The 12,616-nt window shown below is 52.1% G+C and overlaps 1 protein-coding gene across 1 annotated transcript; it reads right to left on the bottom strand.

The window, feature by feature from the left end:
* Window position 1: 1 nt before the first annotated feature.
* Window positions 2-5,917, bottom strand: PLA2G3 (phospholipase A2 group III). The gene is made up of 7 exons (XM_055323309.1): window positions 5,257-5,917; window positions 4,097-4,229; window positions 3,716-3,850; window positions 3,119-3,426; window positions 2,330-2,459; window positions 2,105-2,221; window positions 2-1,467 (listed from the first exon to the last, which is right to left on the bottom strand). The coding sequence occupies exons 1-7, from the start codon at window positions 5,792-5,794 to the stop codon at window positions 1,290-1,292; spliced, it is 1,539 nt and encodes a 512-aa protein (XP_055179284.1). The 5' UTR covers window positions 5,795-5,917; the 3' UTR covers window positions 2-1,289.
* Window positions 5,918-12,616: the final 6,699 nt, after the last annotated feature.

Below are 12,616 nucleotides of genomic sequence, written 5' to 3'. Positions count from 1 at the left end.
GTAGGTGGGCAGATGGGCCCAGGTGGCCCCCACTGTGCCCCAATCTTCTGCAAACCCACCTATGTCCTTCTTGCTGCTGCTCCAGCTTTCTCCACACCTGCCACTCTCTCCTGGCCAGGGGTGGTCAACTGGGGTCCCCCAAACTGAGTCCTGGCACCTCAACTGTGACAATCAGCAAAGCCCTATTGGCCCCCATCTGGGATAGGGTGGGGGGCAATCCTGGAGGTCATCAATTAGAAATTAAATTCTCCAACATCACTCCTGACTCCTTCCTAACTTGTTAACAGCCTGGGGGTTGGGGTTGTCAGAAGAAGGGACTAAAGAGGCAAGAGGATGATAGATCTGACAATTACCAGGCACCAGCTGTATGCATTACACATGCCATCTCTTTTAATCTGCATCAGTTGTGGTGCTGAGTTCAGTGCAATTCTTAGACCTATTTTGCAGGTGGGCAAAGTGAGGCCTCCAGGAGGTGAGTCTATCAGAATCACACACCTATCCACAGTTTGGCTATCAATACATTAGAGGAAGGGTGCTAAGCACTCTCCATATATTATTTTACTTAATCCTCAACAATCCTATGAGGTAGGTTCTGATTACATGGCCCTTTTTCAGAGGAGGAGACTAAGACTCAGAGTGGGGAAGGTCCCTCACTCAAGGACACAGAGGAGATTTGAATTTAGGTTTAGAGTAGGAAAAAATGGGCCAAGGCTGTGCCAAGAAGAGCACAATAGCTGTTAAGAGAAGGGATCCCCCAAGAAGAGTTGGGAAGCCCCCTCTGGCCACCCTCCCCTTTCCTGGATATAGACACAGGCACTTCAGTGACATCTCATTCCCTACCTGCTGCCTCAGGCGTCAGCAAGTTGGTGCTGGGGCTCCCCAGGACTGATTTTTGTAACATGTATTAATTTTGCAACCTGGAGATAAATGTACCTCTTCTTGGTACCTCCTGAGGCTGCTGTAATAAATTACCCTTCCCCATTCCCATCTGGCAAGGCCTAGGCCCAAGACATCAGAATGAGCCTCCTGAACCTCACATCCAAGCACAGAGGGGTCATGTCACCAACACAAGAGCACTCAGCACAGCAGGAGACGTGGTCCAGCATTTCAGCCTTGCCTCCCCTTCCCTCCTCATCCAGCCCCCTGGCTGTCCACAGGGGCCCAAGCCATGCTTCAGTCTAACATATGGAGAGGAAGCCAAGACCCCCTAGGGCTAAGCAGAGCTGGGGGCAGGGTCCAGTCTGGAACTGAGATCAGTGGTTCTAGGATTTCTGCTGCCCGTTGGGTCTTCAGGCTGCCTGGGTCAGCTGCAGGCAGCGGTCATAGAACGATATGGGGGCTCTTGTGTGATCTGAAGGCCGCACCTGCCCTTCACCTGTGCCCACACCCCAGACCTGGAGCCGCCTCTTTTGAAGTCGCCGCAAGTGTCGGGCTGACACCTTGATGGCTTTAGGGTCTCTGGAACAGCTGTGGGCAGAGAAAAGTGGGGCAGGTGGTTAAGGCTGCCAAGGATCCTGCCCTCCTCTGCAGACAGGGGCATTGAGCCTAGAGAGAAGCAGGGCTGGGGCCAGGGAGAGCTGGGTTACTTCTCGAAGGGGGCAAGAGAAACCTGGGCTGGCATCAAGAGGCCCCTGTTCTGCTACCAGCTGGCTGTAGACACCTGGGCCAAGCTGGGCCTCGGTTTCTTCACCCGTGAAATGGGGAAGGTAATGAGGGTCTTGCTCTGAGAATCCGAACTGAAATGAGATTTTAGCTCAGGAGTAAGTGTTAAGTAAGCATTTTTACTATGTGTCAGGCAGGCCTTGGGCTTTATGTGTCACACACACCATTTCCTTGGCTTCTACAAGCTTTTTACAAAGAGAATGGAGGCACGGAGAGGTGACTGAACTTGTAGGTCCCACAGGAAGTGACAGAGTCAACATGGACCCATATGAACCAAGCGCAGAGCCATAGCTGGGCACCCGGGAGTAGGGTGATGGTGACGATGGAACTCAGAGGTGCCTTGACCCCTTTCCCCATCCCCTGGTCCTGGCACACAAAAGGAAGACAGGTGACCCACCCCCTGGCCAAATGCCCCCTCCCTCCTGGCCTTGCCCTTACTTACCCCTTGCCCTCAGCACAGTCCAGTGGAGAGGCCAGCTCGAAGCAGGTCATGCCTAGCAGCTCCCAAAGCATGTTGGTGCCCGCAGGCGGGCTATGGAGCCTCAGGAAACGTGCCAGACTGAGGGCAGAGGCAGGCTTAGGCTAGGGCAGGGTCTGGCCACCCGGAGCCCCCCTTTCAGTGACTGGCAGTAGGCCGCCCATCCCCAAGGGCCCAAGCAGGCCTCACCGACGCGTGCAGTTGCAATGGAAGATGGGCTCATGGGCGCTATTGAGTAGCTGGAATTTGGTTTCCTGAGGCCCGATCTGCTGTTCACACTGATCCAGGCGGCGGAAGCTGCGGCAGGCCCAGCGGGCATCTGGATTGGGGTGAGGGACATAGTAGTGAGGGAAGCCCGGTCCCCCAGGAAAGCCCCACTGATGCCCACTGCCATTTAGGAGAAACATGGGTTCGTGTCCTCAGCCACACAGTGTCCCTCTCTCTCATGCCCTTCCTGCCCTGAGAATGATGCACACATCACACACACACACACACACACACACACACACACAAACACCCACATACACAGACCAGTGCCACCATATAGCCCAGATAGCCCAGAGCGTAGGTCAGGAAATGCTTTTGGGTGGTAGAGACTGCTAAGTTGAGACAGGGAGAAGACAACTCGGGAGAGTGCTCCAGGCAGAAGGAACAGCATGTGCAAAGGTCCAGAGGTAAGAGCAAGCTGCTTTTGAGGAACCAAATGAAACTTGTAAGACTGGAGTTTCAACTGGGGAGTAGGGTCTGCAGAACCAGCACCTGAGCGCCCCTGGGTATTGAGACATCATGAGCCGTGGTGGAGGCTCAGTGAGGACTAACATAGTCAAGTTTGGGGTTTATGAAAATCCTTCTAGCTGCAGCATGACTTGATGGGAAAGGTTGGGAGACCCCAGGAGGAGTTTGGAACAGGAAAGGAAGCAACAGAGGTAAGGACACCTTCCCACACCAAGAGCCCTCCAGATCAGGTTCTGAGCTCACCCTGAGGTTTGAGGCCATTCTGTGACCCCTGGAGGTCTGGATGGGTGACCTCCAGCCAGGCTGTGGGGGATATCTCAGGTTTGATGGAGGCCACAGGGACCTGGAGAGCTATGGTGTTGGTTTTATTGGGACGCTTAGACCCTTTCCGTTGTGGTGGCCGCTTCAGAGGACGCTGCTTCTGTCGAGGCTTGCTGGGGGCTGGGCTCTGGAGGCTGGGACTTGGGGGGGTGGCCGGGGAGCTCCAGGAGGCATTGTAGAAGGTCCTGGGCTGGAGGCGGGCAAGGGGTACGGAGCCATACGTTCTACACCTACAAAGTGACAATTGGTGGTAATTGGTAACTCCTAATCCCCTCTCCCCAGAAGCCTCAGGTTCATCTCCACGGAGACCAAGGCTCTGACAGTCCCATCCCTTGTCCCACTGGGCTGTGTGGAGCCTCCAGGGAAGGTCTGCATCCTGGGCCCTGCCCTGAGGAGAGGACAGGGAGGATGAGGAATCATTTGCTAGAGGATGGACATACAGACAAGCCTCCCTCCCACAGCTTGGAGCCTGGGTTCCACCTCTGATTGGGCAGGGGATTGAAGGAGGCAGCCACATACCCTCCCCACCAGTACCACGCCACACACGCCTCCTGCTCCTCCAGCACGAAGCAGGGGATCTCCAGCACGTTGAAGAAGGCCACGCCCATGATGTCTGAGATGGAGTCCTGCTGGTTCTGCAGGCATTGCCGGAACCTGTCCAAGAGCTGGCACTCAGGTTCCTGCACCAGGGGGCCACCCAACTCCTCCTCCAAGCCCACCCAGTCACTGCCATACAGGAGGTTTGAGATCCAAGAATCTCTTCTTCTCCGAGGACTCAGTTTTCCCGCCTGCACAGTGGGGTCTGGCTGGTTGATCCTTTAGGATTCTTTGGAATCCCAGCCTCTGCACCCAGGAACTACCTCACCCCTGAGCCCCCAGCCCTCTCTGCCCACCGCCAACCTAGTATCACAGTCACAGTGGGAGATGGTGTGGAATCGGTAGTTTCGGATGCCATAGTTGTACTGGAGGGGCGAGATGTGCTGTGGGCAGCGGTCGTGTTCCCGGCAGCAGAGATCGGGACCTTGGAAGACCCCTGCAAGAAGCAGAGGGGGCCCCAGCTCAGCAGGGTTGGGGGTGTCACACGCTGGCTATGCCTACCCAGTGCAGGAACAGGGACCTTGCTCTTGCTCCAGCCCTGCCACAGACATCCTGGGTGGCCTCAGGCCACTCTCCCTCTGGAGGACTCTCAGTTTCAAAGCTTGAAGAGAGCAACCAGGCACAGCCTTTATTGGGCAGCTGCAAATGCCAAGCAGCCCACCCAGGAGCCCTTGTCCAGGAAAGGGATTTCCTCAGGGGAAGTGAAGTCTGCCTCCAGAGCTCCCAAGCTCATGCCCCAAATAAAACTCCAAAGTTATGAACGTGTGTGCCATGGAATGGCAAAGAGGCAGGGTGCAACCTTTCTCGCTGGCATGATGAGGCATTGCCAGGATGCCAATCTGCTCTAACTCAGGTGCCAAAGCCTTCCCCCAACCCGCTATACATGCATGCACAAAGACAGCAGTATGGAGTGCAAAAAAGTCATCCAAATTTGTTACCAACTGAGCAGTAGTGCCTTTTACTGAGCATTTCCCAATTGCCTGGCACTTCCCACACCCAAGCTCACAGCAGTTCTGTGAGGGAAATGTCACTTCCAGGTACAGGTGAGGGAAACCAAGGTTCAGAGAGGGGAAGTGACTTGTTCAGCTTGAATTTGCTAACCCAGGCCTTTGGGCCTTGGCGTCCACTCCCCTGGGCATCCTGTCATCATAAAGCCTCCTCTTGGGTAATGGCGTTTTGGCTCACCCAACCTTGGACTCAGTCCAGTCCAACCCTTCCCTGGGAGGGTGATTAATGAGGATTCCAAGGTTTTGATTAGATTTCCCATCTGTGACCTAATTTAAGCAACCCATGATGAGACTTATGGTCACCCCCATTTTACAGATAAAGACATTGAAATTCAGAGTGGTTAAGTCTGAATAACTTAGATTCCCCCAAGGGCGTATAGCCTGGATGAGTGGGGGGTAGAGCTGAAAGCCTGCACTTCCCTCCCCTGCCCCTCAGTCCACATTCCCATGGCTCACCCAGCTCCGAGGAGTTCCCAGCAGAATCCCCTACTCCACACCACAGCGTGCCAGGAATGGTCCAGCCTCTCTTCACCCGCTGGTGTCCTATGCTGCCAGGTGCTCCACTCTGTTCTGCTTTCTCCTCCCTGGCCCCTGCTGCTCGCTTCTCCCTAGCCCCTGCTGGATGCTCTTCAGGCCCTCGGCAGGCCCCCCACTGACTCTGAAGTGTGGCCAGGGTTCTCTGCAGCTTGGGTCCAGGGGTGTGGATGAAGGAGCCCCGGGTGATCTCCCCAGCACAGAGGGCACTGAAGGCTGCCGTGAGCTCTGGCTCATCTTGCCGGCTACACGCTTGCAGCCTCCCCTGCCTGTCCCAGTGAGTGTGGAACAGGGCCAGTCCCTGGGCATCCTTGCCCAGAAAGCTCAGAGTCCCCAAGGAGTTGCCAGGGATGGGCCTGGCCAGGTGGCAAGAGGTGCTGTCCCAGAGAAGTTCAGAGGAGCCCCCCACAGCCACTCCCAGGATGCTCAGCATCCCTAACAGCGCTACTGGAACCCCCATTCCGTCCTGGATCAGCCGACTTAGACAAAGCCCCCAGGACACCTACCCCTGGCAGCCCACGAGGCAGCAGCTTTAGCAATTGAGCGGAAGCAGTGCCCTCCAGACCCAGTGCAGCGGGGCCAATGAATGGAGCTTTGGGAGGAGTAGGAAGGAGGCTGGAGTATGGGGTGATCTCGGGCTTGTAACTCAATCCACCGGCTGGGCAGGCTGCTGATTGGCCAAGGAGTGCACTTGCCAGGGCCCACGCCCCCATTCACCACGCCTTTCTCATCCAGTCACCTGCTGCCAGCCCCGCCTGCATGGGGACTGTGGGAGCCAAAGTCTTGGGCCTTGAGGCAGGGGGCCAGGAGGGGTTCTCTATCTCCCTGGGGAGGGAAGAGGGGTCAGGGGCACTTAGGAAGCTCCCAGAACTCGTCCTCAGCCCCTGCCCCAGTGGTGGCTGCCACACCCACCTCTATGAAGTTGGCAGAGGGCCACGGCCTCTACCAGAGCGGCATGAAGGAGGGGAGGGCAGGACTGGGGCCCTGTGCACCCCCCCAACCCCGGGAGTCCAGAGGCTTCTGGGAAAGGGAGTGTCCGTCCCCTGGCCACCTAGGGTGCACCACCACCCATCACTGGTTCTAAGAAAGCCTCTCAGCAAATCAGGGGACAGCGCCCCAGGGCTCTCCACTTCCTGGGACTCAGAGACACAGGCCTGGCCAAGCAGCAACCCTCCTGGTCCCATAGATGGTAGAGACACAGCCAGAGCAGGCCTTGTGAGCAGGGCATGGGGCAGGGCTAATGCTCTGGACTTGAAGGGACTATGGTCTCTAGAGGAGCAGGGGGCTGGGCAGAGGGCTGAGTCTGCAGCCATCTCCGTCCTTGGACTGTAGCCACCGATGGGACACAGCAGGCATCTTGTGTTCCGCAAGAGACAGGAAGGGTCTCTCCATCAGGGAAGGACTACCGCCAGCACGTGTTCCTGTGTCCCAAAGCTGATGTCTTATCCAGCTCCCAACTACCCGGGGAAGCTGGAGTGCTTATACACACAGGAAAGATGAAGAAACTGAGGATCACTGAAGGTGAGGAAACTTCGAGTGCCTGGCAAGGGAGGCTATTAGTAGAGTTCTTGGAAAGCTTTGCTGAGAGGTCAGGACTGGCAGGAACAGTGATTTGTCTGTCTATCCATCTGCCCGTCAGCCTACTGCTCCCCCAACATCCTTCTCAACCTCCATCCCAGTGTCTTCCAGGAGAGCGAGCCCCAGTGAGGCAGAGCCACAGGCAGAGCTGGGAAAGAGAATCTCACTGTATGTACATTGGCAGGGAGAAGGGGGGCGCTGCTGGGAGTGCCCAGGAGCCAAACTCCTTCCTCCAGAAGCTGAGGGAGGGGGTGTGAGACAGAGAGAGAGAGTGGTGGCAGGAAAGGTAGGGAGACCTAGGGTTCCCAAAGGTAGGGACACCACTGAACAAAGGTAGGTCCCTCTGGGAAGAACTCTATTGTTTGGAAATCATGATTTGATAATTTTTCCCAGCTGTAGAAATGGCCACCCACCACTGCCCCCTTTACCATAGTACAGAGCCTATCGTCCAGGAAGGGTAGGAGGTCCCAGGAACCCAACTTTCAAGGTCAAACAGACCTAACTTGGGTCCCGGCACTGTGTGACCTCAGGCTTTGGAAGTCTTAACTTCTCTGAGCCTTAGTTTCCTTATCTGTATGATGGGCATAATCACAGTAGTCAGTTCATGGGATGTTGGGTAAGACTCTCTGTGCAGTAACTGGCATCCAAGACACTGTCACTAAAGCCTCAGGACATCCCTGGGTAGGAAGCAATTTAGCCAGGAGAAACCAAGTCCCCAAATCTTCAGGCCGCAGCATCCATGAGAGCTAGTCCCAGCTAAGCTGTGACCTGGTTGTATGACTTCAGACTTGTCCCTGCCCCTCTCTGGGCCTCAGTATCCTCCTTTGTGCAGTGAAGAAAACAGTGAAGGTGACCTTTGAGGTCTCTTCCTGTCTGGGCCCTAAAGGAAGGCAGGTTAGGGCTTGCCTAGGCCTCAAGGGGAGGTGTCACTGGGTTTTCTCTTCAGATTCCACCCCGTGGCCTCGTCAGTCAACTTACAGGATAGACTTTGGAGCCCTGCCTCCCACTGGAGTGCCCCTCAGAGGCTTTGGCACAGAGATTGCAGAAGCCAAACCAGCAGGACAGGACAGGCCCAGCCTTGCAGACAAAAGGGGAGTTGAGGCTTTGCTCTGGATCTCCACCTCTCTGAGGTGAGGAAGGGTACACAGTAGGTTCCAGGAGGATGAGAGGCAGGGGTCCCCGGGATCTGATCACTTATCCCTCTCTCTGTCCATGAGTCCCCATTGCTCTGGCTCCTTTGGCTTCTCTCTCATCCTTCCATCTCTTGGTCTCTTTCCCTCTCTGGCTAATTCTCCTCATTTCTATCCCTCCCTCTCCATCTTCTCCTGACTAACTCTTCATCTCATTTTCTTTCTCCTTTTTCTTTTTCTTTCTTTCTTTCTTTTGTTCTTTCTTTCTTTCTTTCTTTCTTTCTTTCTTCTTTCTTTCTTTCCTTCTCTTTTTTCTCTTTCTCTCCCCTCTCTGTACCACTCTTCTCTGTCCCTTCTCCCCTTCTTCCCTCTCTATCTCATTTCTTTGTGCCTTTCTGGCTCTGAGTATCCCTGTCTCCCTCTTTATCCTGTTTCTCTTTTAATTTTTTCCTCTCTGTTTTCCTCTCTTTGTTTCTTAATGTCTTCTCATTCCTCTCCTCCCTTTCTCTTCTCTTTCTCACTCATTCCCTCATTATGTCTCATGGTTTCCTCCTTTGGTGTGCCTATGTGTCTGTTTCTCTCTCTTCATTCTTCTCTCTTCCTTCCTTCTCTGCCTGTTCTCTCCCTCCACACCCTGACCCCAGGCCCAGGACCCAGTGTATCCTGCCCTTTCCAAAGCATGACCTCATTTGGTGCTCACAACCCCTGCCCCTCCCTATGGAGACAGGCAGGGCAGGGCTTCTCATCCCATTGTTGAGATGGATGGAGTAAGGCTCCAGAAGAGGAATAACTTGACAGGAGTCACACAGTAGATGAGGGGAGAAGATAGGTCAGATATTTCTTGGTCTGTGGGGAGGACCTCCTGTGACCTTGGGTGGCTCTTGGCTCCCCTACCACCTCCCCATCTTGGAGTCTTCCTCCCCACTGCCTAGAGTCCTGGGAGCTTGCCTTCTCTACCCCACCTGGAGGTCGCTCTCAGCTCTCTGTGCCAGGAGAGTGATGCAGGTAGTACCTAGCTCCAGAGCATTCTGCATTCATTCAAAAACAAATAGTCATGAGTGTCTACTACTGCCAGGTACAGGGGGGAGGCCCTGAACAGAGAGAGGAGGGGAGGAGGGACAGAGCATGCTCAAGTTGGGAGATGGAGAGGAATACATTCCCTGTGGGGACAGGGTCTGGCAGCCCAGGGGAGCCAGGGCCTAAGTGTCAGTTGGGTCCTCTAGGAAGCCACCATCAAGATGGAGTTAGAAAGTGCAAGAGATATATCGGAGGAAATGCCTGTGATCGATAAAGGGGGTGGGGAGGAACCAGGATTGGGCAGAGAAAGCCTTCAGACTGTTGCAAGTGTGACATCTACGGGAGAGAGTAGAAGGGAAGGAGAGCTGGGTAAGAGCATCATACTGTGGTACCGTTCTGAGCAGATCTCAGCCAGCCAACAGGGAGCTCTGGTACAAAGATTGCCCACACAAGAGCTCCAACTGGGCAGAAATAGGCAGGCCCTAGTGCCCTGACTGTGCCATTGGTTGGGGGCTGCCCAGGAGGACAGTGGCATCCACTCCAATGCTGCTGCAGATGCTGAAGGACTGCAGCTGATGCTGCCGCATCTGGGAATTTATCCCATTCGGCTGGGGCAGATCAGAAGAAACTCAATGGGCAGATGAAGTCTGACATCTGGGAGGAAGCCCAGAAGACAGTCTTCTTCTGGGAAGCCCAGAAGGCAGTACTCTTCTGGGAGTACTCCAGGACTAAGGAGTAGGAATCTGGGTATAGGACTATCCCTCATAAGATTTCCAGGTAGGAGTTCAGCCCCAAGCATACCAGGCATAAACTGAGCCCAGCCCCGGGTTTGAGGGAATGAGTAATGAGACACAACTGTGTTTAAAACTAGACATCTGGGCAGCCCTGGTGGTGCAGCGGTTTAGCGCTGCCTGCAGCCCAGGGCGTGATCCTGGAGACCCTGGATTGAGTCCCATGTCAGGCTCTCTGCATGGAGCCTGCTTCTCCCTCTGCCTGTGTCTCTGCCTCTCTTTCTCTCCTTGCATCTCTATGAATAAATAAATAAAATCTTAAAAAAGATAAAATAAAACTAGACATCTCAGGGGCACCCGTGTGGCTCAGTTGATTAAACATCTGCCTTTGGCTCAGGTCACAATCTCAGGTCCTGGGACTGAGCCCCATGTTGGGCTCCCTGCTTAGTGGGAAGTCTGCTTCTCCCTCTCCCTCTGCCCTTCCCCCTACTTCAGATGAATGAGTGCAGCATCACCTGACCTCTCCCACCCTCCACCTTTGATAATAGCATTATTGAGATATCATTCGCATACCATACAATTCACCCATTTAAGGTATACAACTTAATAGTTTTAAGTATGTTCAAATTTGTGCAACCATCACCACTACCTAATTCCAGAACATTTTCATCATTCCAAAAACAAACCCTGCAACAAATAACAGTCATTCTGCCTTCCTCACTCCCCCTGAGTAGCAACTAATCTACTTCATGTCTCTATAGAGCTGCCTATACTGTACATCTCATATACATGGAATAATACAATATACGGCCTTTGTGACTAGCTTCTTCCACTTAGCATAATTTTTTTAAATTTTTATTTATTTATGATAGTCACAGAGAGAGAGATTGAGAGAGGCAGAGACACAGGCAGAGGGAGAAGCAGGCTCCATGCACTGACAGCCCGACGTGGGATTCGATCCCGGGTCTCCAGGATCGCGCCCTGGGCCAAAGGCAGGCGCCAAACCGCTGCGCCACCCAGGGATCCAGCATAATGTTTTTAAGGTTCATTTGTGTTGTAGCATATATTAATACTTCATTCCTTTTTATGACTGGATAATATTCCATTGTATAGATACACTTCACTTTATTAATTTATTCATTAGCTGATGGACTCTTGGATTGTTTCCACTTTTTGGTTACTATGAATAATCCTCCCACCAACATTAATGTAAAACTTTTCATGTGAACATATGTTTTAATTTCTCTTAGGCACATACCTAGGAGTAGAATTGGTGGATTATGTGATAATTCTATCTTTAACCACTTGAAGAACTGCCAAACTGTTTCCAAAGTGGCTACATCATTTTACATATTCACCAGCAGTATTTTTAGAATTCTGATTTCTCCACATCCTTGCCAACATTTATTATTGTCTATCTTATAGTCATCATTAGTAGGTTTAAAGTGGCATCTCATTATGGGTTTTGTTTGCATTTTTCTGACATATAATGATGTTGATTGTCTTTTCATGCTTACTGGCCATTTGCATATTTTCTTTGAAGAAATCTGGCAGATAACTTTACTGTAACCTTGTGAGACCTTGAGCCAGAATCACTCAACTAAGCTACTCTTTAATTCCTAACTTTCAGAAATTGTGTGACATGATAAATGTTTGTTGTTTTTGAGATTAGGTTTTGAGGTATTTATTACACAGCAATACATAAGTAACACAGAAAGATTCAGGTATATGTCATGCGTACCTACTATTAATGCTACTGGAAGTCCCAGCCAGTGCAATAACATAAGAAAAAGAAATACAGGGGCACCTGGGTGGCTTAGGCAATTAAACATCTGCCTTTGGCTCAGGTCATGATCTCAGAGTCCTGGAATCAAGGCCTGCTTTGGGCCCTTTGCTCAGCAAGGAATCTGATTTTCCCTCTCCCTTTGCCTTTTCCCCCTGCTCATGCTCTCTCTCTCTGTCTTAATAATAATAATAATAATAATTGTCATGTCTGAAATGAAAGAAACAAAACTGTCATTGTTTGTAGATTGATTTATCTATCTAGAGTGTGTATCTAGTACCTGGGATGGGGAAAGCTGTGTAATGGAATAGAATAAACCCAGGACAGACCCAGATTTGAGTCCTGGCCTCTCCCTTACTTTCTGTGCGATCTTAGGCAAATCCTTTCTTTTTTTTTTAAGATTTTATTTATGCATGAGAGACACACAGAGAGAGACAGAGACACAGGCAGACAGAGAAGCAGGCTCCATGCAGGGAGCCTGACATGGGACTCGATCCTGGGTCTCCAGGATCAGATCCTGGGCCAAAGGTGGCACTAAACCGCTGAGCCACCCAGGGTACCCAAGGCAAATCCTTTTGCCTCTTTGTACCTCATTGGTAAAATGGAGATAAGAATAGTACCTATACCCTGAGGATTAATGTGAGTGCATATAGGGTACTTCAGTGGCCTTTGATAAGTAGGAGGGGATTTGAAGGCAGGAGGCAGGCAGGATCACAGTGTAACTAATTTAACGTCCAGTCCCCCACGCTGCAGAATATGGGCTCCTTCCATTCTCCCAACTGACTCCAGCCTGCTAGTAGGGTCTTAAGAGGTTCAATAGATCCTTATCCACACCCTGAATTCAACCTTTAGCTCCACTTCTCACTGGGCAGCTTGGGGCAAATCCCTTAAATCCCTTATCTTGGCTGAATCCCTATGATGTAATCTATTGATTGGTAAGCTCATGCCTACCTTTTCTTTTTTTTTGTTTTTTGGTGTTTTGGTTTTGGTTTGCTTTGCCTTTTTTTTTTTTTTAACTTCCCAGGGATTATGGTAAGGATCAG

Source organism: Nyctereutes procyonoides, unplaced genomic scaffold (genome assembly GCF_905146905.1).
Source record: "Nyctereutes procyonoides isolate TBG_1078 unplaced genomic scaffold, NYPRO_anot_genome, whole genome shotgun sequence".
NCBI lineage: Eukaryota > Metazoa > Chordata > Mammalia > Carnivora > Canidae > Nyctereutes > Nyctereutes procyonoides.
This window is presented reverse-complemented; position numbering and strand designations above follow the sequence as displayed.